We start from the raw sequence: 26,065 nt of genomic DNA on the forward strand, positions 1-26,065 counted from the left end.
CAGATAAGAGACTGGAAGAAAAACTAGCAAAGGCGAGAAAGAAGTAACAAGTCAGAGAGATTATTGTCATAGAAACCAAAGGGCAAATATGCCAAGGAAACCATGGTAAAATGGTGACAAATGCCAGGGACAGAGATCTAAGAAAAATACCATGGATTTGATGATTAAGAAGTGACTGTAACCTCAGAGCAGTTTCAGAAGAGTGGGGGGGAAGAAAAGCCAGATTGCTAAGGGTTCAGTTGTACACAAAGAGACAACTTAATTTAGCCACCAAGAAAAGAAGAAAAATTGTATGGTTGTTTGAGGGGTTGAATAAGGTCAAGGAAAGATTTGAGGACTTAGGAGACCTAAGCATTATCCATAGATAAAGAAGGAGCCAACAGAAAGAAGAGACTGAAGACACAAGAGGTGGATGATCACTGGAAGGTGGCTTTAGAAGGTAGTGAAAGGAGATGAGATAAAAGCACAGGCTTACATGGCTTCAAAGATACTATAGGTCACACATCACCTCCACTCTTAACTAAACAGTAAAATGGTGCAGTACAAAGCACACTTATTAGTAATCATGAACCCTGGGTTCTAGTCCCAGCTGTGCCGATAACTAGCTTTACAACCTTCGTTTTTGTTGTTCAGTTGTTTCAGTAGTGTTCAATTCTCTGTGACCCCATTTGGAGTTTTCTTAGCAGAGATACTGGAGTGGTTTGCCATTTCCTTCTCCAGCTCATTTTACAGATGACGAACTGAGGCAAACAGGGTTAAGTGACTTGCTCAGCAGCTAGTAAATGTCCGAGGCTGGATTTGAACTTTGGGAAATGAGTCTTCCCGATTCCAAGCCAAGTGCTCAATCCACTGCACAATCTAGCTGCTCCTTTACAACCTTACGCAAGCCACTTTCTTTCTTTGGGCCTCACTTTACCTTTAGTTGGACTAAATAATCCCTAAGGTCCCTTCTGGGTGACTCTGCTGTTCTGAATTTAATTGCCTGACCCGATAGTCCATAATGCAGGTTTTGGTCTAGAACTTATTTCTTCCTCCAGTTATCATCTCTATGGAGGTGATCTCACATCTATTTATCCAGCTGTAATCTCTCTCCTGAGCTCCAGTCTTATATCACTAAATTGCCTCTTCAATGTCTCCAACTTGATGTCAAATAGGCATCTCAAATTTAACACATCCAGAATTCTCTTTTCATCCAAACCTTTTACCCTCTTCCAAGCTTCCCCATTATTGTTGAGGGCATCATAATCTTCCAATCACTTAGACTCACAGCCTCATTGTCACCCTCAACTCCTTATTCACATTCATCCCATACATCCAGTCTATTGCCAAGTCTTCTTCTTCTGCCATTATGTTTCTTAAATCCTCTTCTCTCCACTCACACAGCTACCCACTTAGCCCAGGCCCTCATCACCTCATGTATAGACAATAGCCAATACCCTTCTTTTGGTTGGTCTCCCTGCCCTCAAGTCCCTCCCCACTATCAATGTCTCCTCCACTGGGCTGCCAAAGTAATCTTCTTAAAGGCACAGGTCTGACCATGTCAATCCCTTAAAACTCCCCCAGGATAAAATACTAAATGTTCCCAATCTTATTAAGTCTCTTACACTTTACCTTCTTCCATTTACTCTATGATTTAGCAACACTATCACATTGTTCCTCATACACAATACTCCACATCCCAATTCATTTTCAGTGGCTGTTCCTGTGCCTGGAATGCTCTTGTTCGTCACCTCTGACTTCTGGCTTCCTTCAAGACTCAGACCACATATTCTGTAGGAAGCCTTTGCAATCTCCCCTTTTCTCTCCCCACCCTAGTGGCTTTCCCTCTGAAAGTACTTTCTATTTAGACTACAAATCTTTTATATGCTATCTCCTCGAGAGCAGGAATGACGTTTTTAAACCAAATTTTGTATCCCCAGTGCTTAGTAGCTTGCTTGGTAGCACAGTACCTGGGCATATAGTAAACACTTAATAAATAAATGCTTGTTGACTGACTTGGGGGGAGAGGGAGGTGCATTACAACAGAGGTAATGATGGAGAGATTTGGATAGGGATAGTAAGGAAGTTGAGAGTTGACAACTGATGGATATTAGGTTGAAAGCAAAGCCATCTGAAAAGAAAAACTAGGGGTTTGAGGAATTAAAATTAATTCCTTTGAGTCTAACTTCGAGTCTTCTGATCCCTATTTACCTCCTAAAAAGAAGATGGATCTTCATCTAAAAGCCAAATTACTCCATCATCCCTCTAAGCCTCACAGAATCCCTGTTTCATCTTGTGACAATAAGACCCAGGTTGTAACCTTCTGCCAGTTACTCTGGCTCTCCTAAACCTTTACCTCCTTTTCTTTTTAGCAGTGGAGCCTAGAATTGGACATAGGCCCCCTGGAGAGGATCTTCATCTATGACTAGACTAAAAAGAAGTTGAGGGGATCTAGTTGGGAAAATTATCTTACAAGAGCCCCCTGAAGAGAAGAATGAAAGAAGCAAATTCTAAAAGAAGAGGGTAAAACAACAGGATTATTTCTAATGCACACCTGAAAGGAAAATGTGTCACAGCAAGGGGATTTAATATGCACTACAGAGTAAAAAGCCAAAACCTATCTTTACCTTGTTTGCATCTGAATAAAGTAAAGCTTTGTGTGCTTAGGTTTCAGAAAGTCCAATTCCTTTTAACAGGTGACAGCTATCAACTTACCCAAAGACTGGAACTGGAAACTTTACATGTAGATCTTCTTATGAAATCACCACAATTCTCACTTACCCAAGACCCTTCTTCCCTCAGGACCACAGTGCTTCTCAGTTAACTGATATCTTTCTGGATGAGGGCAGGAGCTACTCAGAGACATCAAAGCCCAGTCTACCCACACAAATGGTAATGAGACTGGGACTAGAACTTCAACCTTGTGGACATGAATCAGGTAGGCAGTTTAAACACAGCAGAACAGCATCTTTGGCATATTTCATGGACCTGAAGATATAACATCATGCCCCCTCAAATCTAACTATATATAGTAAAATGCTACTTAGCACTATGGACTAAGAGTCAGAGTATCTGAGTTCTTATCCCAGCTCCATCAGTAGCATATAGTATTAAAAAAAAAAAAAACTTATGTCTCATTTCAACTAATAAAGGAACTATAGGTGTTTTCCCAAGAAATGCAAACTTTCTAGAAAATATAATTTGTGGCATCATAATACTCCAAAACACTAAAATTTTAATTCAACCTAAATTTAAAATTATTTTTAAGTGTTAGCAATGGAGGCAGTATACTATAATCACTAGACACGAAGTCAGAAGACATGAGTTTGAAGCCCAGCTCTACTTAGTTACCTTTGTGACCAAATTAAGCAACATTACCTTCCCCTTGGCCTCAGTTTTCTACTCTGTAAAATGATGGAAACTCGACTAAATAATATGTAAAATGCCACCTAGCTCTAAATTCTATATAGCTATAAATTTAAAGCATGCTCTCAGCATTAATAGAAGCAAACCCCCAGGATTCAAAATTATAAGGATCCCACTTCTTAGTTCAAGAAAGGTACATGTCATCTTAAATCACTTCTCAATGAGCTGTAGACAGCCAGAAAAACCAACAGAAATCTGCAGGAAAGGGAATGGAAACAAAACACTACCTTTGTAAAAATCTGGGGTAGGGCTATCCATGCCCAAGAGCTTATATATAATCTAATCTGAAACCTTCAGGAAAATGGGAAATAAGTAGGAAAAGTCCGAAGTAGGAAAGTTAAAATAATCCAAGAGACAGAGGAACAATCCCTATGAAGACAGACTACAAAAATGCATTGATTTTTGGCCTTTCCAGATAATAATCATAGAAGTCTACAAAATCAGAAAAGAAAAAGAATGGGAACATGGTTCCTCAACAAATTTTAGGTACTAGGAAAGGGAAGGTGCCCAAAACTTGAAAAAATGTAGTAGGCAGAATAATTTATAGAATCCATGCCCCTTAAAAAAGTGAGAACATACTGAAAATATATACAGTTTCAAACAATGTATCTATAAATCCACAGATGAAATATAATAAGGGAAACTTCAATTTGGAAGAACCATGATAGACAATGACATCCCTCCCAAATAATGCTTCTTGTTGCCATGTGCCAAACCCCCAGGCTTGATTTCCTACTTTTGTGTCTTATTTCTGATAACACAAAACACAAGTAGCCTTTTAAAGCCCTGCACAGATGCTCTTTTATGAACCCTTCCCTAAGAGCACCAAGACCCAACCATACTTATTTTTCTCTGTACCTCTCTTATAATTTACCACAGCCTGCCCTGTAGTATTCAACAATTCAGCTCAAAAGACATTATTAAAGTACTATGACATGCAAGGCACTACACTAAGCTGTGAGAATTAAAAGACAAATTTCAAAAGAAAATCTGCCCTTCAGGAGTCAGAAGTTATTTATTAAGCACTTACTTCATGCAACAAACTGAATACAAGGTAATTTGAGGAGGGAGAACAACACTAACCACAGTGATCAGAAAAAATGACACCTGAGTTAAGGCTTGAAGACAAAGATGTTATGAAAGGCATAAATAAGCATTCTAGGCATGGACTTCTTATGCACAGAGGTGGGAGATGGAAGGTCAATATGGAAAATAAACTAGCAGTGCAGCTTGACTGAAATGTAGACTATGAAAGTAATTTTAAATGAAATTAAATGTCAACTGTTTCATCTTTGTTTTCTCAGTGCCTTACCTACAAATAGATGTTAGAAAGTTGATGAATTTTAATAACATTAAAATAAACATAGCTATGAAATATAAATGAAAGGGAAGTAGATGTAGGATGAAAGTTGATAACACACAATGGTGCTAATAAAGGCTTCAAGAGTAATTTGAAAGCAATTGCTTGTGCTAGTATAAACTATGTAAACTGACTAGTCTTTACCCTTTAACTGTTGTAAGTAGTATCCATATAGGAAAGGTATAAAGGAAAACACTCCTTAGCTTTCTATCTCTTCCCTCTCTTTCTCACTCACCTCAGTATTAACTTAATCACACTAACTTGAAAACCTTAGTAATCTGTGACTCCTCTTTTTCCACTGATGTGTACTTCCTGAATTCTCATATATACTTCTCTTGTCTATGTAACCTAGACAAGAACAATAGTTACCTGGGCTCCTTCCTTTCACCTGCACGTCACTTACCCTCCCCTCCAGTTGATTCAAAATAAACTTCTTTCCCTGGCTTCCTGTGGTAACTGACATCCCTATTAAATCTAGTCTTGTTGGTCAGACTTTCTACCAGAGCTAATATGGATGACATCTCCTCTTCCATCACTTTAGGCAGGTACACTTGTTTCCAGTTCAATGTTTCTAGTAACAATGATTCTCAGTCATTGTGCATGCCTTTCAGTGGGACTAAATCGGCCTCCTGTCTGCCAGGTTACCACTTTTTCTACAAGGGCCTAAGAGCCTTCCTTAATTTCCATCTCTTGAGAAGCAAAATGAAATTGGGATAATGTAGGCAGGAATTATAAATGCCAAGTTAGAGCTAGTAGTAATGGGAATGAAGTGAATGAGAGAATTAGACAAATTCTGAGATTTCAGTTTAGATAATAGAAAAGGGAAGTCAACAGAAAAACTGGTCTTCCAGAAGGATGGGAACAAGGAGAAAAAGAAGGAATCCATGAGTTCTGAATATGTTGTTTAGGGTTATCAGGCTACAAAAGCGACAACGCACAAATAGTCTGCAGCCATGGAAATGTTTTTGGAGCGGAAGAGGTCAAAGACCGAGTTTCAGATCTGAATCATCTGCATAAAGGCAGGGGTTAGAATGGATTAGATTTTAAAGAAGAGAAAGTCAAAGACAGAACCTTTGGTTAATGCACAGAGGGAAAGAAAAGTGAACATACACAGAGTTCTTGGTCCAGGGTGTTAGAAGAATCAGCAAGTTTAGCTATATATAAAAAAAAAAAAAAAAGCACATAATAAGGCCACTAATTCAGGGAAGATGATATACTAATCCAAAGGCAGAATTAAACTTATTTTGCTTTTATTTCCTTTGGCAAGAATGATATTTGTAGTAGAAAAAACAATTAGTAGAAAGCTGAAAGTACGGCAATAAGTAAGGGAGAAGCACCTAACCCCTCTTCATGTGTCCAAATCACCTGGCCCAGAAGAACATATTATTAAACCATTCAGTAATGTTCTAGACCAGAAGATATATGCCCACAGAACTGAAGAAGGGCAAATCTCCCATTTACAAATTATGTGTTAATAAGCTCATTGACTCCAATTCCTGGAAAATTTCTAAAACATATTAAATGGAGTATTAGTGAACATATAGGAAAGGAAGCAATAACCACAAACTGCTGGCATGGTTGCATCAAAAAGATATCATGAAAACTGAGATCTTTTCTTTTTTCCAAATTCCATTAACAAGCATTTATTAAGCTCCTACTATATACACGGCACTATGCTAAATGCTGAGAGCTGTATTACAAACAATCTCCACCATCAAAGGGCTCACATTCTAATAGGAAAGACAACACATACATGTAAATACATACAGGACAAAAACAGAAGCTTGCAGTGGCTAGGAAAGAAGGTGGTATAGCCTTTGTAGCTCCCATCTCCCAGATAAGGAACTTCAATATATTTCTTACAGAGCCCTTTACAGTTAATGACTTCATTATAAGAGTTGGCACTTAGCTGTTAAGTTTTGAAGCAAACCAAGTACAGGTGAGGAGGGAGAGTTTAGAAGGCCAGTGCAAAGGCTGGGAGATAGGCAACAGAATCAAGTTCAAGGAACAGCAATTAAGCCACTATGGCTGGACTACAGAGAATGTGGCTGTAATATGATTAAGGAGACTGGAAAGGTTATATCTTACTTATCAGACATAGCAAATCTGAATTACAACAGTGTATTTGAAATCTCTCATGATTTTGAGAAACAAGATGGAGAGATCTGAGCAAAAAGAATTATTAGAAATGGCTGAATATCCAACTCAAAAAGTCATTAATAACATTAAGGGTCAATGCTAAGTTTGGAGGGAGGTCTCTGGGGGAATAGCTCAAGGATCAGTCTATGCTTGGCCCTAACATTCTTATAAATGATGGAAAAAAGTAAAAGATGGCATGATTATGAAATCTGGAAATGACAAAAAGCTGGGGAAGAATAACTAACATTATGAATAGTCAACCCAGGATTAAAAAAAAAAACCCAGAACTCCAAATAGGATTGAAAGATGAGTCAAAATCTAGTATAAATATTAAGTCCTTCACTTGTGAAGAATTTTTTTCAAAGGAGTCATGGGGTTGATAAGAGTACATATAAAAAAGACCTAGACATTTTAATGTTAAAGTAGGACTCTTCATTGCAGGGATGAGTAGAGCTTGGTCAGAATGGTTTACTAAAAGTCCTTCCAACAGAAGTCAATAAGAATATTGATGTCACCATGGAAAAGTGCAAGGGTTGGGATGAAGGAGACTAAGCCACCAGTGGCTGAATCCATCAAAAAGTGAAGAAAAATAACTTATCAGATCAGCATGTAAGCAACAAAAATCTGAATGAGTTGATATAATCTGATTACAGTTATATCAAAGGAGGAGAGAGGTTGTTGAGTGACTGATTACAGCGAGGAGAGGATCGAAACATATGCTGTCTCTTCTTGGCATGTGTTGCTTGAGAGGTACATCCAAGCTTGGAAAAAGGGAGGCAAAGCATGTGTTATCTTTGAGAAAAAGCCTGGTATCAATTAACATGGAAATGAGAGAAACATGAGAAAAGATCAAGGGTGAAGAAACTGTTAACAACAGAGGGGACCAAAGGGAGGATTCCAAAGAATATCAGGGAAGGGAGAAGTTGAAATAGATACGGATAAATGTGAGAAGATAAAGGAAAATGACCTTTGAGGAGAACAGTTATATTTATAGTTATATCCATATATATATACACATATATGGTTTGTAGCTCCCATCTCCCAGATAAGGAACATCAATATACTTCTTACAGAGCCCTTTACAGCTAAAGACTTCATTATAAGAGTTGGCACTTAGTTGCCAACTTAGAATAGTTATATCCATATATATATATATATATCCATATATATATATTTTTTTAATATATTTATATCCATATATATATGTGTGTGTATATATATATATATATATATGGATACTGAAAAAAAGAGGTAGCAATTTGCTAGCTATTAGGCAGGGGGAAAGTAGTACCCCTACTTTGGCAGTCAGCAAAAAAGCTGATATGAAAAAGACCTCTAGATACTTACCCATTAAAATGTGAGAAGAGTAAAAACAGGCTTATAACTAGGAAAGTCGTGAAGGTGGTGGTGGCCTTCTGTAGCTCTCATCTCTCCCAGATGAGGTATATTTCTTGCAGAACCCATTAGCCCACAACCTTTAACACATGAGAGAACCACTACTTTAAAATCCCCCATCACTAAGGTACTTAATAATTGAAATCACCTTTTATTTAGTTTAGTTTTGGGGTTTTTTTTTTAGTATTTGCAATGGATAACTGTTTTTTAAAACACTGAGTTTAAACTCATTTCCCAAATAAGTCGTGAGATAAATTTTCCCCCCAAAATGGGAATACTGATTATAAAAGGATGACCACACCATCTGGATTAAGTGTCTTGTTTAATTATGAAAAGCTTAACAACTTTATCTAGTTCACATTTCTGCCAAATAACCACAAGCTGCTTGCTGGTTAGTTAACTGGGCCTCCAGAGAGCAAAAAACACTCAAGCTTGACAGCATTCAAAACAAACACATCCAATTTAAGGAGGCCTGCTTGCTATATATTGCAGGGCTAGTCTAAATCTACACCAGTAGTTCTCTACTTTTTCACTCTGAGGAACTGGAAAAAAACATCCATGAAGAAAAACCATTCAAAACATTTACCTCAATTAGCCTTTTGCCTGTTTCAAGCTCATGAATAAAGATAACACTTTGTTAATTCTATTGTGGAAAACTTTTGCAAGTGGTTTTATTTACAATGCCAACGTTCCTTAAAGGGCAAGTCAGATAGCAAGAAAACTATTTAAAGCTGGACAATAAGTGGACAAACTGCTTTACAAAATAAGAAAAGGAAAGTAAAAGTGCCACTTTCCATACAGAACCCACAGTTTCAGTTTTATTCAGACCAAAGTAAAAAGACTTTTGATTATACTGGTTAAAACAGCCATAGGATTAGACTCGGGACTCAAAAAACACTACACATGCAATGGGAACGATCGATATCCTGCTAATACAACGGATTTGCTGCTGCATTTGTCTAATATTAACAATTATAAACAGAGCAGTGCAACTAGTTATTTGGAACGATCCTTACAGTGTTACAGTGTCAACAGGCACAAAACTTCACTTTTCTTCACACCACTGGTTCTCTTTGCGTACCTAAAATAAAAAAAAATTTTTTTTTCATTTATAAAAACAAGAGTTTAAGAGTACTATTAGCTACATAAATCACCACACAAGTAACCTGAGTTTATTTGGCAACTTTTCTTAGAAGCTTGAAATTATTCCTTTATTTTCCTGCACATTTAAAATAAATACTTTAGATTGGAAAACTGGGGGGGTGGGGGGAGTGGCAGTGAGGGTTTTTAGGTTGACAGGGCCAGAATCTTAACAACCTTGGTTTCTGGCTCAAGAGTCTTTCTCTCCTGCTTCAGGAGAATAAAAAGAAAATAAGACCAGAAGCTAAGTGGGAGTCAAATAGTAACAGGTCCTAAGCCTAAAGATATAGTTTATCTAAGAAGCAACATTTAAGAGATAACATCTTGGACAAGTTTTACTATTTAATTTTTTCATTTAAAAAGCTTTTCAATTAACTTGGAATAGATGGAATATTCAAATTGTTTATGCTTTTTTTTTAATCACATGCCCTTAATCAGCAACAGTATCAGTAAAATCTATTCTACAATCTTCTGTATATACATTATTCTAAACAAAGTAATCTAGCAATTGTGAAGTACCAAATATCTGTAAATCCTGTCTGAAAAGACCAATGTGCATATATTAAATATGGCCAGGAAAAATTCTATTCATAAATACTGACAAGTTTATAAATTTATAAATGAATAAGCATGCCGTAATAACCCAATCCAGAAGGGTTAGTCTATTTTTCCCCCCCAAGAGAAATTATTACATAAGCTGTATTTAAGATTAATTTATCATCATCTAGATTAGAGGCTCTTAGAGTCTGTGAATTTTTTTTGCTTTCTTTACTTTTTAAATTATTTTTTCATTTAAAGTTTCTAATTTTCTCTCTCCCTCTCTTCCACCATTGAAAAACAAAACCCTTATAACAACTGTGCATATTCCAGCATATATATCATGAGGTGGGTAACATTCATCATCATCATCGGTCCTGTGGAATTATGGTTCATTTCACCATGCTGATCAAAGTTCACTAAGTCTTTCAAAATTGTTCAGTTAAAATGTTTGTATAAATTGTACTCCGGGCTATACACATTTCACTATCATGTGAACTTCTTTTTATAATATTTTTATAATTGTATGGCAATATAATTGGTTTCCTTTGCAACCCTACATATTTTATTTTATGCATTTTAAAGTAATTCTTTTGAGAAGGGGTCCACAGGCTTCAGACTACCAAAGGAATCCATAACTTAAAAAGTTTAAGAACCTCAAGATGCTTCAGACAGAAGGAATTTTTAAATAATTTCATCATGGAAGTTGAAGGAGAAACAAAGCTAACATTAAAAGCCAAAGACCAATTCTCTAAAATCTAACAAGGAGCAGATTACATTTTAATACAATATTGCTTCAAGGTTTACAAAGTGCTTTATATTTCTCCTGCATTCACAATAGTACTTTAAAATAAGTACTTAATTATTAAACTGAACTACATAAAATATCACCTCTAGATTAAAAGCAATACAGTGAAAAAGGGGAATCCAATGACCTAGGTTCAAACCCCACCTCTCTCTTCTGTACTTCTTCTCAAACTGTAAGGATGACCCAGAGCGAGTTTCACCGCACCTCAGTTTCTCAAGGGCATCTTCAAGATGGAGGCTGCACTACATGTTGCCCTCTAAGGTTCCTTCCAGCTCTAAGTCTATGATCCTAAGACTAAGTGCCTCATCATAAATGACGATTTGATATATTAATATACAACAAATTTATAACTTTTCAAAAAGTCTTTCATAAAGTGAAGTAGGTAACATGTCATACACATACATAAGGTGAAATAGACAGTTAAACATAATGTGTGCACCGTCTTAAGACTACTTAAAAAACACCAGATTATTTTATTTAAAAGAATTTATAGAATACCTGGGCTTCTTCCTCTTCAGTAAAGTCATTCTTGATATTGAATGTTTTGCGAATCTCTTCTGGAGTTTTTCCCTTGATCATATTTGCAACAGTCTTGCATGTGACATCAAGTAAACCTTTAATGTCTAAGTAGTTTGCTGCCTGTAAATGAGATTTTTTTTCCCTTAAATATAATCTTCATAATCAAACAATCATTTTAAACATTGTCTTCCGGAATTTAAGGATTTGATGAAATGTCAATAGCCACTCAGGGCTAACTTCAGACATTTTAAAAGAAAAATTTTACTACAGAGTAAATTAGGAGTTATATTAAGATTTTTTTTTAAATCCATTTAAAGTTATGTATATTATTTTAAACTACTCATTTACTTGAAACTAAAGATCCAGTGTTGTTGTGTTGACTAAAGAAAACCAAAATCAAAAATGTTTAATAATGAGTGTATTTAACCTAGTAGATTCCTGACTGGTGATGATTTTCTGTAATACAAACCCCCACACACACCCACATACCAGAATAAGTTCAAAAAGGGTTCCTTGGTCAACTTTCAGGAATTCTTGGTCCCAAACAGGAATATCATCTGTTCGCTTCTCTTTGTTCTCATCATCCTCGGGAGGAGGAGGATCATCCTTGTGGTGGGTGCACCACTGAATTACCTAAATACAAAAAAAACCCAAAAGTTTGACGCTAGACCAATGGGCTTAATCAAATAATCGACAATTATCAAATTTAGAGCTCATTTTAATAGTAATGTCTGAAAATATGATTTTTCCAAAACTGAAATGAAACTAAACTTGGCTTAATTGATGAATTAAAGCAGCAAGGATGCCAATGAAAATGGAACAGGCTACAATACTTTCAGATCATTGACATACTATTTTCCATCTGGAAATTTAAAGCCCAAGTCACCTAACAAAATGTTTACTGTAATCTAAATGCCAGTTCAATAAAAATCTTGAGTCATCTAATAAAAACCCCAAATCCTACAAAGTATAATTGCCACAATGCTTATTAACTTGAAAAATGGCATCTGTTGATGCAAACTTAAGTGTGAAAGTTTTTTGTTTTAAAAGAACTTGAGGAAAACCCCTCCCCAGAAGGCCCCATTCTCCAACGCTTCAGGGTGATATGGATTAAGGCTACTTACTAGCAGTCTGCACAATCTGGCAGGTTCTACAAACTGCAAAGGCTAAAAAAATTATGAGTCTGATAGAACAGTATGTTGGCTGCCCAAGTATCAATATATATATATTTTTTAAGTTAAAAGTTCTGCCCAAGCCTTTTGGTCGCAGTATGAATATGGCCCTCAATATTGTTCAGCCCCTTTTGCTTCCACATCAAAATTAGATAACTGCCCTCCCTTATCCCATCAAGCTATGAAGTTTTCCTCCCTTTTCTCAGCCAAACTCCAGAAAAAGCTGTCTACACTTCCTTTCCTCTCACTTCTTAAGACCCTTTCCAATCTGACTTCTAACTTCCATCATTCAACTGAAAGCAATGATTTCATAATTGCTTTTTTTTTTAATTTCATGCTATCCTTTTTTTTTTCTTTTGGGTGAGGTAATTGGGGTTAAGTGACTTGCCCAGAGTCACACAGTTAGTAAGTGTTACGTGTCTGAGACCAGATTTGAACTCAGGTCCTCCTGACTCCAAGGCCAGTGCTAATTGTTGTGTCTTTGATAATCTTTTCTCAGTCTTCATCCTTTTCAATCCATCTTGCACCTGACCCTGGTCACCTTTTTCTCCCTCTCTGAATTCTCATGACACCATTGCTCTCTCCTGATTCTCCTATTGAGGAGTCTAATTCTCTGCTCAATCCTCTTTGCTGGCTTCATTATCCATATCTCAAAACCCTAACTCTGAATGTTGGCCAAGATTCTATCCTGGGCCCTTTTCTCTCTCTCCATGACATCATCAGTTAGTAAGACCTGTGAGGGACTGTCTGATGCTGGCAACTACCAGGTGGGCGCTGTGGCAAGATTAGGGTAAGATCTGGGTATTTTGGAAGTCGAGGCAGGGGCTGTGGTAGGCGGAGTCGTGGTGGACTGGGATGGGCTGGGTACGGAGAAGCCCTGAGACAGTGGGCAGTGCTATGTGAGATAAGCTGGGTGCAAGGAAGTAGCCGGAGCTTGTGCTCCTGAGGCAAGGGGCGGTGCCACGTGGGAGAGGGACAGCAGAGAACAGAGCTCCCTTTGCTTAGTCCCCTCCCTATATGCAATGTCAACCCCAGACGCCTCCTTCCTGTGTCCTTCCTGACTTCCTAGGTCACGTACTCTGTCTATGCACTAATCCCAGACGCCTCCTTCCTGTATCCGGTCCTAGCCTCCTACATCACTCCCTCTCCCTTGGTGTGCTAAACTCAGACAGCCCCTTCCAGTATCTGACCCTACAATCATTGGCTAGTAAGCGGGCTGGGGAGGAGGGGCTAGTAGGTACTTAGGAACGAGCGTGGTCAGATCACGCGCTCTCTTTGCTCCTGCTCTGATGGCTTGCTGTGATGGCTTCTGAATAAAGCTCTAGTGTTGGTGCCTCCCGATGGCTCGTCTCTGTGTGTTTATCCAGTTGAGGACCGAAGACTGATGAGTGAGTATGACTCTGGCAGCCTGCTCCTTATAGGAGGAGTGGTCGGTCGGCGCGGCCGGTACAAAGACCCATAGACCCCAATCTACTGACTGAGCTTCAGTGCAGAATCACTAAGTAACTAAGGGATATCTTAGCACGTATGTATGTTTCAAACTCAACATCTCTAAAACAATTCATCTTCTCCCTTGCCCCTAAAACACACTCCTCTTTTTTCTTGAAAACACCACATCTTCCAGTCTCCCAAGATTTGTTTCCTCAGCATTACTCTCAACTCCTCACTCTCCCTTCACCCCATATATTCAAATCAGCTTCCAAATCCTGATAGCCATTTCTACCACTACCTTGTCCAACTCCTATAGAGAAAAGGCCTACAAGCCCTATCACCTTAGTTCAGGTTCTTATCACTTCTTGCCTAGATTATAGCAACACAGCCTCTTACTTGGCCTCTTGGGATCATATCTTCCTACTCCAATCCACCCCTCCATACTAGGTGCTGCCACAGAGATTTTCCTAACAGATCCAATTGTGTAAATTCCCTGCACAAAGATTCCCTATAGACTCTAGGATCAAATATAAAACTGTTTAGCTTTTAAAAATCTTTCACAACCTGGCCCCAGCCCTACTTCTGTCCTCACTGAACACACATATTACTTCCCTAGGGAGCACAGCAGATATAGAGTATTGTGCCTCGGAAATCAGAAAGACCCGAGTCCAACTCTGAACTCAGACTCTTCTAGCTGTGTGGCCCTGGGGCAAGTCATTTAACCTTTAGGTCTTCCCTCAAGTTTTCTCAGCTATAAAATGGGAATAGTAACAGCACCATCCCTCCCAGGAAGTTGTGTGAGGATCAAAGGAAATATTTGTAAACCACTTAACACAGTGCCTACCACTTTCCCTTCCTACACTCTGATCCAGTCAAACTGGCCTTTCTGTTTCTCACACATGTTATTCTATCTCCCATTCCATGCCTTTGCACTGGCCACGCCTATAATGTACTCCCCTCTCTCTTTACCTCTGTCAGAAAATTGCTCTATTCAAGACATATCTCAAGAACCATCATCTACATAAAACCTTTCCTGATCTCAATTGCTCAGTGGAGTTGGCCTACTCATACCATAGCCAAAAAACTTACTCCATCCCAAACTATGTATTTTATCTTTATATTTATTTTGTGTATACACACATACACCACTTCCACTAGAATATAAGCTCTCTGGCTAGGCACTGTTTTATTCATTGTATTCTCTGTACCTACCCACAGTGCTGACACATAATAAGCACTTAATATAATGCTTTATTATTAATTATGGGGGTAGCTAGCACACAGAGGATGCTAAAAAAACCTCTGAGTTAATTATTATACTCTCAACTTAAGTTCTTTATCCAACAACCAGAACCCCACAAATCTGTTACCAAAGACCCATGGCCAGTCATTAGGTGTCAGGACTTAAGCATACATGTATCCAAGCATGGTAAGTCACTACTTCCCAAAAGCCTTTGGTAAGACTTATCCTTGCAAACTCAACCTTTTAATATAAAATTTTACCCTCAAGAATCTAGCTAGTTTGAGATTTTTACGTATGATTCTATATTACACACACACAACATATATAAACATATACACACAATGCCCTGGGCCATGGCAAATTCACTCATACTTTGAAACATTTAACACATTATTGACAGAATGGAAATGAACCATGTCAAGGTATTAAACGAAAAGAAGGCCTCTAAGCACACTGGACAGACAGATCCTCTATACAATTCAAAACCTGACAAGAACTACATACAGGATGATAATTTATGGAAATAAGGGGAAAGGGTTGTGATCTGGCTTAACAGAATAAATATTCCTAAAGATATCAAAATCCTAGATATAGAGCTGAGATTTTTTTTAAGGGAAAGGGCTGTGATCCGGCTTAACAGAATGAATATTCCTAAGGATATCAAAATCCTGGATTTAGAGCTGGGATTTTTTTAAAAAATTAAGCACTAGGGATTATAAAGACAAAATCATCCCTGCCCTCAAAAAGCTTATAGTATACATACTTTGTGGGTAGGGAACAGATACACTTAGAAAGAAAATGCAACAAAATAGAAAATAATTTCAAGAAGGAACAGACCTCAGAGGCTCAGAGGGTATTAATCCTAACTTCTTTTTATCAAATGAAAAAAGGAAAGTAGTCAGGAGATAAAATAATGTACCCAAAGTTACACAAATATTAGGTGACAAGAGTTGGGATTTGAATAAATCTGTCTCCAAATCCCTATCATGCTGTCCTCAAGGATCTGTTAAAGAGACCAGAAAAATAATTCAACTAGAAACCTAACCTTTAGCTAACCTTTGTAAATGAAAAACCACTACTAGTGGTTACCTGAATAATTAATAGGCCTTACCTTTTTTAATATCGCTGCATTAACATTTGGTAGAGGAACTGGATCATCATCCCCTTCATCATCCATTCCCAGATCTAAAAAAATAAAAAGTTACAGTATTTTCAAAACTTAAAGCTCCTCTTTGAGATTTATAAGTAGCAACTGTAATGCTGTCCAAAACACTGAAGATTAAAATGTGCTCTTTTTAATTTGTGAAAACAGAAAGTTTCTGATTCAGGGGTACTTTACTAAGAGCCCATCCATCAAGTCTTAAGGACAATTCTTATCTGATGATATTAAGATATCCTACAAGAAATTCTTACAGTAAGCCAACTAGTTCTTTCTCATGTGACCACAAAAACTTTGTGATTAAGTTATAGTTACCATATATTCCCAATTCCCAGAAGCTATGGCACCAAAATTAAGACACAAATAAAGTTTTATGCCAGAATTTTCAATAAGTCTGAATTTTAAAGATTTTCATTCCTTTTATGTTCATACCAAGGTGATATCTACCCTACCGGAGCTAAAAAGATGAGGTGTGCCGTGAACTCCTCAAACTTTTTTCTTTATTGATTTAGATTAGTAAATATACAGAATACATGGTGATCGAACAAAGAGCCACTTGTTTTAAAATAAACTTTTTTTTAAAGTTACAAAAACACTTTTTATTGATAGTAAAGTTAATTTCATGATTATGAAAGACACCATTCCTCTAGCATTTATAAATTCAAGGACTTATATTGTTCCAGAGTTAGTTGTTCTACCATTGAAACTCAAGGATTTACATTATCCAAAATTAGCACTTTTAAATCATAGACAGCAAAAAAAGCTCATCAAGTGACAATAGTTCTTTTAAGCTATCTAATTTCAAGAACTTTTAAAATCGTCTGACTACTCTTAGTTATCACACCCTAGACATGAATTTGATCACTCCAAATACACACGCCAAGATTTTCTGATTGTTCTAAGTGATTCCATTTTCTAAGTTATATAAAACCCATAATCAGTACGGTAAGTGTAAAAGTTTGACCAAGGAAAGATACAATAAATCTTTAGTTTCACAGAATGGCAATCCTCAAACATCTGACTTCCACCACATTCATTAACATAAAACAAGTCATCTCTAACCCTTGAAAAATTCTGTCTTTAAGAGAGAACAGAACAACCTGATTGTTGCTAAGTCCTTACTAAATTGGTTCATTCACTTCAGTAATAGGATGCCAAGGAAAAACAAGTTTTTAAAGACATATCCTTTTACACTGGCAAAAGCTATTGCAGAGTAGCACACAACAGACTTTATTAAAAGTGCTCCAGACAATGACTAAGATGAAATCAAGCATGCTTCATTCTCTACCAAAGGAACCATTTAGGCAACAAACAAGTCTTAAAGTATTTCTATTTATATCTCCTAAAGTCCAACCATACTCACCTTTCTTAATTACCCATCTGTTGACTTTCATATTAGGGCAAAAAAATTATACTCCTCATTAATTACAATATTGAAAATTTGGCTTAGTCATTTATTCTTTTTGCACATGTTAAAAGTGTCCAAAGCACAGTAGAACAAAAACATAGTATAATAGCGAAAACGAGTTTTCACAAGAGCTTACTAAGAAAAAAAAATTAGAAGTATTGTATAACTACTATAACAAAGCAGGATAATCCATATATAAATGGTAAAGCCATATGGAGTTGCCAGATTCAACTGGGGGGGTAGAAGGGAGGCACCAAGAGGGAAAAGAGACAATGTTAAGGGACTAATAAAAAAAGTGAGCTCACTTCCCACCAGAGAACCAGTGAGTACCTTTATTTCTTGAAGTTTAAAGATACTTTTCTTCCCAAATTTTTAATCAATTTAAAATATAATACTGATAACTGACTATATGTCAAATAGGACAATTTAATTTGTACTGGGTATTATTTTAGATCAGTCCTTCCAAGAATTCAGAACTTAATTAAGTTTAGCACAAAAACATACTTCTAAAAAATTAGGCATTACTTTTAATTTTTATATATTTGTATTATGTATTTTTTGTATTTTAATACATCATTTTTATGTATTATATATTTATTTGAAAGGCAAACATTAAACCTACACTACCCTACTGCTCAATTCTGACTTTTAATATCCCTGATTTTCCTTTAAAGCTCAAAGCACCAAGTCTTGACTCACTTTATCTGCTAATCCAGCTGCTACAGGCTCCCCCCCAACTCTTCTCCTCCCCCTAATTCTGTCAATGTATTCTGTATATACTTGTATATGATTTCTGCATCATAGGTTGTAAACTCCTAAAGGGCAGGGACAGGTTCACTCTTGTCTTTTCCCCTTCGTAGTCCAGTACGTAGCAGGTGCTTTAAAATGCTTTTAATTATAACTGGTGTTTCTAAGTCATTTCTTTTCAAACTGTCCTTAAAACAACCATGTCTTTGATATTTCATAGAACCTTCTTATAAGCTGACATTATATAGTACAAAGTTTGTCTGATTTCCATTTTATAGAAAGAAATCACGAAGATTAGAAAAGTATGATTTTCCATGTTACAAACAAGGAAACCGACTCAGTGAGAAGTAACTTGTCCATGGTAACAAAGCTAGTGTCAGAGAAAGGATCTGAACATAGATCCCTGACAGTCAATTCAATGTTCTGACTACCACTTTCCATTCTGCTGACAAGAAAGTCTTCTCCATCCAACTTCTGGATGGAAAAATAAAACTGTAAGTCTTACCTTCCAACATGGTCTTGATAGTTACAGACTGTTTTGCAATTTCAACATCAACTTCAAATATCTCTCCATCAGAGCTCTGCAACTTAATTGAAGGCATCTAAAACACATAAATTATTCATCATAGTGAGACAGGTTACAGAACATGGGATTAACATCACCCCTAATTTAAAATAACTACTTAAAACAGAGTTTGTGCCCAAAATCCATTTTAAGACAACTGTTAGGCTCCCAAGCTAGTTCCAACAAAAAACACATTTAGAAACCATTTCTAAATAGGTTGCAAATCAACCCAAAGATAGCTTTTCCTAGCGAACAACTAAACATCTGTGAAAATGCTCTTATTTAAACACTTTTCCTTTATCTTTTATCTGTTGATTCTCTACTACTGCCAGATTATCAATGCAACCTAACCACATCTGTTGAAAAAACTTTCAGACAAACTTGTAGTTTCCCATAAGTCTTGCCAGGGAAAATAGATTTAGAACAAACATAACGAGTTGCATATGTTCATTTAACATATGTCTCAATGCAGTACCACACACACCTGAATGAAGAAGCCAAGGGTAAAATGAGGTTGATAGCTTATAAGAGCTTAAATGTCACCCCAGACTTGCCTTAACAATACTGCAATTTTAGCAAGCAGATGTCATTTTTTCATGTAAGATCATTTTCGTTTGAGATTAAGAATTTTAAAATAACCTTATTTCCAAAGAACTTTGAGTTAGTTCCACAAAACAAGGTTGTTATCAAAGGCCCAAAAAAACAGTAATCAAGTGTCAGTATGTAAACAAAAAGAAGTTATGCTTATATCATTATTACTTCCTGGAAGACTTGGTCCTTAGGCAAAATCTTATCTTTAAATAAAATTTTACTCTGAATTAAGAGTCAAGAACTCTATTTTTGAGATATATACATACATACATACACATACACACACCCCATGTTCTTCAAACATAATTTAAAATTATTTGTGCATACTTGATGAATGTATAAGCATTACTGGGACTCTACTTTTTATTTTATTTCCCCAAAATACTTCACCTCCCCAACAACTGTAACCTCCCCTTATAAACAAAGGGAAATAGCTAATTTTAGGCCTGACCATATCAACTACCTCCTTCCCCAAACCAACCCCCAATTAAATTCAGTAGCTTCCTATTAATTTTCATGAACAAATTTCATCCTCAGTTTAACATCTAAAGCTCTTCATAACCTGACCCTAACCCTACTTCCCAATTACTCTCCTCCCTCCATGAACCTACAATCCAGCTACAATGGCTTACTTGCTACAAATTCCTTGCACACATGATGTCACTGAGTTAATCTCAGTTATCTTTTAGTGTGTATATGTGTTTTGGTTCTGCCTACTTTTACATATGGTTCATATCCAAGATTTACTCTGGGATTCATTCTCTGAAAAAGATTCTAGCTTTAGATTTAAAAAAAAATTTTTAAGCATCTGTGAAGCCTCACATTAAATGAAGATGGTACGTGAAATTTAAAATGTATATTGTAGATTTCATTAAATGCATTGCATATTTTACAATTGAAAAAAAGTTATAGCTGACTGAAACCTGGAGAAAGTAAGCTCTAAAATTGAATGATGGAGTTGAAAATGAAAGACAGGAATTGATGACCCAGTTCCTCTACACCAAATGTTAATGCAGTGATAATTTTTTTAAGTAACAGGAAAACAGCAATATATAATATTTGTATCAAAAAATGCACATTTTGAAAAGATTTCATTCCTGGACTTAAAAGTAGATGTTTGAAGACATCAATTCAACTTACCAAAGCTGTCTTTGCATATCCTCCTATCAAGGGGTATTTACCAAATTGACTGAAACCAGCCCTGCCCAGTGGAACTGAGCCCAGTTCTTACTGCAACAGATTTACAAATACCAGCAACTTCAAAATTAGAGACTCCATTGGCTTAAATGAGGCTATTTTAGAATAGCTGCCTGCCCAGCAAGGAGACAATTCTAGAGGCTTTAAAATATTAGCTTGCATATACAAGTTAAAAATTTTTTAGCTCAAGATGTCATGGACCACAATCACTTTGACATTTTATAAGAATGTTTGTGTAAGTTCCCTCATCTGTCCAAGATCAAAAAAGTCATTAGCAAAATTTGCTTGGTCATAAACTTCAAACATATCTGGTTACTCAAAGATCTTTAAGATCTTCTTAAATAGCACTGAAAGGATGTTAATCTAGAATTCAAAGCAATTTAGTAATCAGACCTGGAAAGAATATCTCCACACACTGCACCACCCCCCCAAAAAAACCTATTTCCAGAGAAGTGAACCCTCTGAAAATTTGCCACCTAATGTTAACGATCACAAATTTAGGTTCCTTAAGTCTATGAATACTATTTTGTTTTATTCACTCCTTTGCTGACTACATGGGTATGCATTCTATTACTAAGATGAAGTAGATGTCTGAGTCTTAAAATTTGTAACACTTCCAATTTAAATTGCAAAATGCAATTAAAACTGCAAAATTATTTAGGACAATTCTGTTCATGAGCTTTATTGAAAATTGTCATTATAAAGTAGAAAAAATTTTGGCTACTGAAACATGTAAAGTATTTTGGGTTTTTTTGTTTGTTTTTTGTTTTTTACAGTATTTTCATTAAAGTCTTGCAATTCCAATCAGACACAGAAGCAGTATTTTCCACTTGCTTCTTTATCACGTCTTCAACGACAACTGACCATCCAACAGATCATGAAAGCATAATTTTTTAATGCTTAATCAGCTTAGGTGCACTGCAGAACTCGTTTCTACCCTACTCTACTCTGAGGGAGCTCTACGGTCCATCAGCTCAACTTGGCAAAAGCTATGCTGCCTTGAACAAGCAACGCCAACAATCCACCCCCCCACCCACACACACCCCTACCCCAGCTATCCTGCAATTGTTTGCCTCGCTGCCCTCACGAAGTAACCAGGTGATGCAAAGTAAAGTCTAGAAGCTACAAACCGCCTATGAAAACGACAACCTCTCCTTTCTCTGCCTATGGTGGCCAACCACTCTAGAGCTTGCAAGAAGCAGCTCTCGAGATAGCGCAGTCATGTTGTTTACCTAGTTTTTTGCAGCAAAAGCAAACAAACAAAACGCAGAAATGTTTTTAAAATCCAGGGTGCTCCTACTCTACCAATGTGACCATTTTTAGGAGAGGAAAAAACTAAGCCCTTCTCTTCTACAGCAGGTGAACAAGGAAGTCCAGAGCTTAAACAGAATAGAAAGAAGAGTTCCCCTCCTAGCCCTGCCCCACACTCCCCCTTCTCTGACATAGGCTGGGTTGGATTACCCACAGGAGGGCACAATAATCAGCTGAAGATCCCCGTGAGAGAAGAAAGAATAAAAAGGTGGACACTTATAGGAAGGGGCGCGTATAAGTGCCTCATCACAGAGGAGAGAACCAGCACAGATCAGCAGAAGGCCAGAGAGGGATGTGTAGACGTACTCTGGGGGAGGGGCAGGGTCGCACTAGCTCAGGCTCCCCGAGGGAGCGGGCAGGGAGGGAGGCGGACCACGGGGCGCCAGAGAGGGCCTCTGGGGGCCCCGGCAGCAGGTACACAGGCAGACCTAGCGAAGGCGCCTGGAAACGGGCGGGCCTGTGGCGTGTGAAGCTAACGTTGGAGCTCGAGCGGCCTGGGACAAGGGAGGAAAACAGGGTCGGGCCCCCGCCTCCTCTGGGGGCCGGAAACGCTGAGGACGGGCAGGAGATGGGGGGCTTGCCGAGCTCCGGAGGAAGAGGGCGAGGCCTAGGCCGCGCCGCACAGCAGCCACTGAGCCGCCGCCCCGCGGCTCCGCCTCCACCCTGCCTTCCCGAGCGCCGAGACCACTTACGGTTCCGGATCCCCAGGGACCCCGGCGGGTAAGTTGGCAGAGCCGAGAAGACCCGGTGGGCTAAGGGGCTGGCGACGAGGAACAAGACCCCGAGGCAACGCGGAACACCAAGACCACTACAGAAGCAGCGCCAGTGGTGGCGGCTTTTATAAGGGCGGACGGAGCGCTCCCAAGGACCCCGACCTGGTGACGTCACAGAACACAGTGGGATGCCCGAAGACGCTGCCTGACAGGAGAACAAAAACGCCAACAGAGAGGAAGGGATCTTCTTTAGCCTCCTCCTCTCTAACGCCCGCGCGGAGGAGCTTCTTTCATTTCCACCCTTCCTCAGAGTGGGGCGGCTTAGAGGCTCAGGAAGGACTGTTTGTTGAAGCTCCTGAGCCTGGGGAGGGGTCCTTCAGGCAGAGGCTGTCCTAAGCAGAAAGCTCTAGAGCTTGGGAAGTTTGTGGAGTACATACTGTGTGTTTGTTGGTGCCGAGCAGCTCGCGTTTATATTTGAATAATCAGAGGGATTGTTTTAGACCGATGAAGGACAGAGTTTCAGGTCTTTTCATTTTGAGGAATTTAATTTCTTGGGAGATTAGTGGACAAAAAGAAAAAATCAGAGAACCCACAGTTGCACTTAGTTTACTTTTTTGGACAAAACCTTTATTTTACAATGTGCTTTCCTCAAAACAATCCTAATAACCCTGAAAACATTATCCTCACTTGAGAGCTGAGGAAAGCAATGTTCTGGCCCTCTTCTCTATTTTCTTTTCTTTTTTTTTTGAATATGCTTCTTTATTTATTTTTTATTAATTTATTTTGATTTATCAATAATCACTTCCATATGCTTTTGAGTTTAAAACTTTTCTCCCCCTTCCACCCCACCACCCTCCCCAAGACGGCGCACAATCTGATATAGTCTCTACAGTTACATTCATATTAAACATATTTTCACATTAGTGATGTTGTAAGTACAAATTAAAACCAATAGGAGGAACCATCAGAAAGAGGAAACAAAACTCAACAGGAGAAAAAAAATAACAATTCGGCTTCCATAGTTCTTTCTTTGGGTGTGGACAGCATTTTCCATCACAAGGCCTCTGGAGATGTCTTAGATCCTTGTATTGTAAGGAAGAGTTAAGTTTATCAATATTAGTCATCACACAACGTAGCTGTTATTGTGTACAACGTTCTCTTGGTTCTGCTCACTTCACTCAGCATCAGACCATACGAGTCTTTCCAGGTTTTTCTGAAGTCAGCCTTTTCATCATTTCTTATAGCACAATAGTATTCCATCGCATTCATATACCACAACATGCTCAGCCATTCCCCAATTAATGGGCATCCTCTCAATTTCCAATTCTTTGCCACCACAAAAAGAGCTGCTATGAATATTTTTGTACATGTAGGTCCTTTTCCCATTTGTGTGATATCTTTGGGATATAGCCCTAGAAGTGCTATTGCTAGGTCAAAGAGTATGCCCATTTTTATAGCCCTTTGGGCATAGTTCCAAATTGCTCTCCAAAATGGTTGGATCATTTCACAACTCCACCAACAATGCATTAGTGTTCCAATTTTACCACATTCTCTCCAACATTTATCATTTTCCTGTTTTGTCATTTTGGCCAATCTGATAGGAGTGATGTGGTACCTCAGAGTTGTTTTGATTTTCATTTCTCTAATCAATAGTGATTTAGAGCATTTTTTCATATGACTATAGATGGCTTTAATTTCTTCATCTTAGAACTGTGTGTTTATATCCTTTGACCACTTATCAATTGGGGAATGGCTTGTATTCTTATAAATTTGACTTAATTCTCTATATATTTTAGAAATGAGGCCCTTATCAGAGAGACTGGTTGTAAAAATTCTTCCCCAATTTTCTACCTTCCTTCTAATCTTAGTTGCATTGGCTTTGTGCAAAAACTTTTCAATTTAATGTAATCAAAATTATCTATTTTGCTTTTCGTAATGTTCTCTATCTCTTGTTTGGTCATGAATTCTTCTGTTCTCCATAGATCTGACAAGTAAACTATTCCTTGCTCTCTCAGTTTGCTTATAGTATCAGCCTTTATATCTAAATCATGTACCCATTTTGACTTTATTTTGGTATATGGTGTGAGATTTTGGTCTATGTCTAGTTTCTGCCATACTCTTTTCCAGTTTTCCCAGCAGTTTTTTTCAAAGAGTGGGTTCTTATTCTAGAAGCTGGGGTCTTTGGGTTTATCAAATAATAGATTACTATAGTCATTGAATACTGTGTCTTGCATACTTAACCTATTCCACTGATCCACTACTCTATTTCTTAGCCAGTACCAAGCAGTTTTGATGATTGCTGCTTTATAATACAATTTAAGATCTGGAATGACTAGGCCACCTTCCCCTGCATTTCTTTTCATTAGTTCTCTTGATATTCTGGACCTTTTGTTCTTCCAAATGAATCTTCTTATTATTTTTCTAACTCTATAAAATAACTTTTTGGTAGTTTGATTGGTATGGCACTGATTAAGTAAATTAGCTTAGGTAGAATTGTCATTTTTATTATATTAGCTTGGCCTACCCATGAGCAACTGATGTTTTTCCAAATATTTAGATCTGATTTTATTTGCGTGAAAAGTGTTTTGTAATTGTGTTCATAGAGTTCCTGGGTTTGTTTCGGGAGGTAGACTCCTAAATATTTTATAATGTCTGCAGTAAGTTTAAATGGAATTTCTCTTTCTATCTCTTACTGTTGGGCTTTGTTGGTAATATATAGAAATGCCAGTGATTTATGTGGGTTTATTTTATAGCCTGAAACTTTGCTAAAGTTGTTTATTATTTCAAGTAGTTTTTTACTTGATTCTCTGGGATTCTCTAAGTATGACATCATGTCATCTGCAAAGAGTGATAGCTTTGTTTCTTCTTTGCCTATTCTAATGCCTTCAATGTCTTTTTCTTCTCTTATTGCTAAAGCTAACGTTTCCAGTACGATGTTGAATAACAGTGGTGATAATGGACATCCTTGTTTCACCCCCGATCTTACTGGAAATGCTTCTAGATTGTCCCCATTACCTATTATGCTTGCTGAAGGTTTTAGATGGATGCTATTTATTATTTTAAGGAAGACTTCATTTATACCTATGCTCTATAGTGTTTTTAATAGGAATGGGTGTTGTATTGTGTCAAAAGCTTTTTCTGCATCTATTGAGATGATCATGTGGTTTCTGTTAGTTTTGGTGTTGATATGATGGATTATGCTGATAGTTTTCCTTATATTGAACC

At 37.5% G+C, this 26,065-nt stretch overlaps 1 protein-coding gene across 1 annotated transcript; it reads right to left on the reverse strand.

Annotated features, from left to right (window-relative positions):
- Positions 1-8,602: 8,602 nt before the first annotated feature.
- On the reverse strand, positions 8,603-22,970 carry SKP1 (S-phase kinase associated protein 1). Its single transcript, XM_027849325.1, has 6 exons — positions 22,820-22,970; positions 18,969-19,065; positions 16,261-16,334; positions 11,793-11,936; positions 11,283-11,423; positions 8,603-9,380 (listed from the first exon to the last, which is right to left on the reverse strand). The coding sequence occupies exons 2-6, from the start codon at positions 19,063-19,065 to the stop codon at positions 9,345-9,347; spliced, it is 492 nt and encodes a 163-aa protein (XP_027705126.1). The 5' UTR covers positions 22,820-22,970; the 3' UTR covers positions 8,603-9,344.
- Positions 22,971-26,065: the final 3,095 nt, after the last annotated feature.

Source organism: Vombatus ursinus, unplaced genomic scaffold (genome assembly GCF_900497805.2).
Source record: "Vombatus ursinus unplaced genomic scaffold, bare-nosed wombat genome assembly UNPS02007284.1, whole genome shotgun sequence".
NCBI classification, from domain to species: Eukaryota; Metazoa; Chordata; class Mammalia; order Diprotodontia; family Vombatidae; genus Vombatus; species Vombatus ursinus.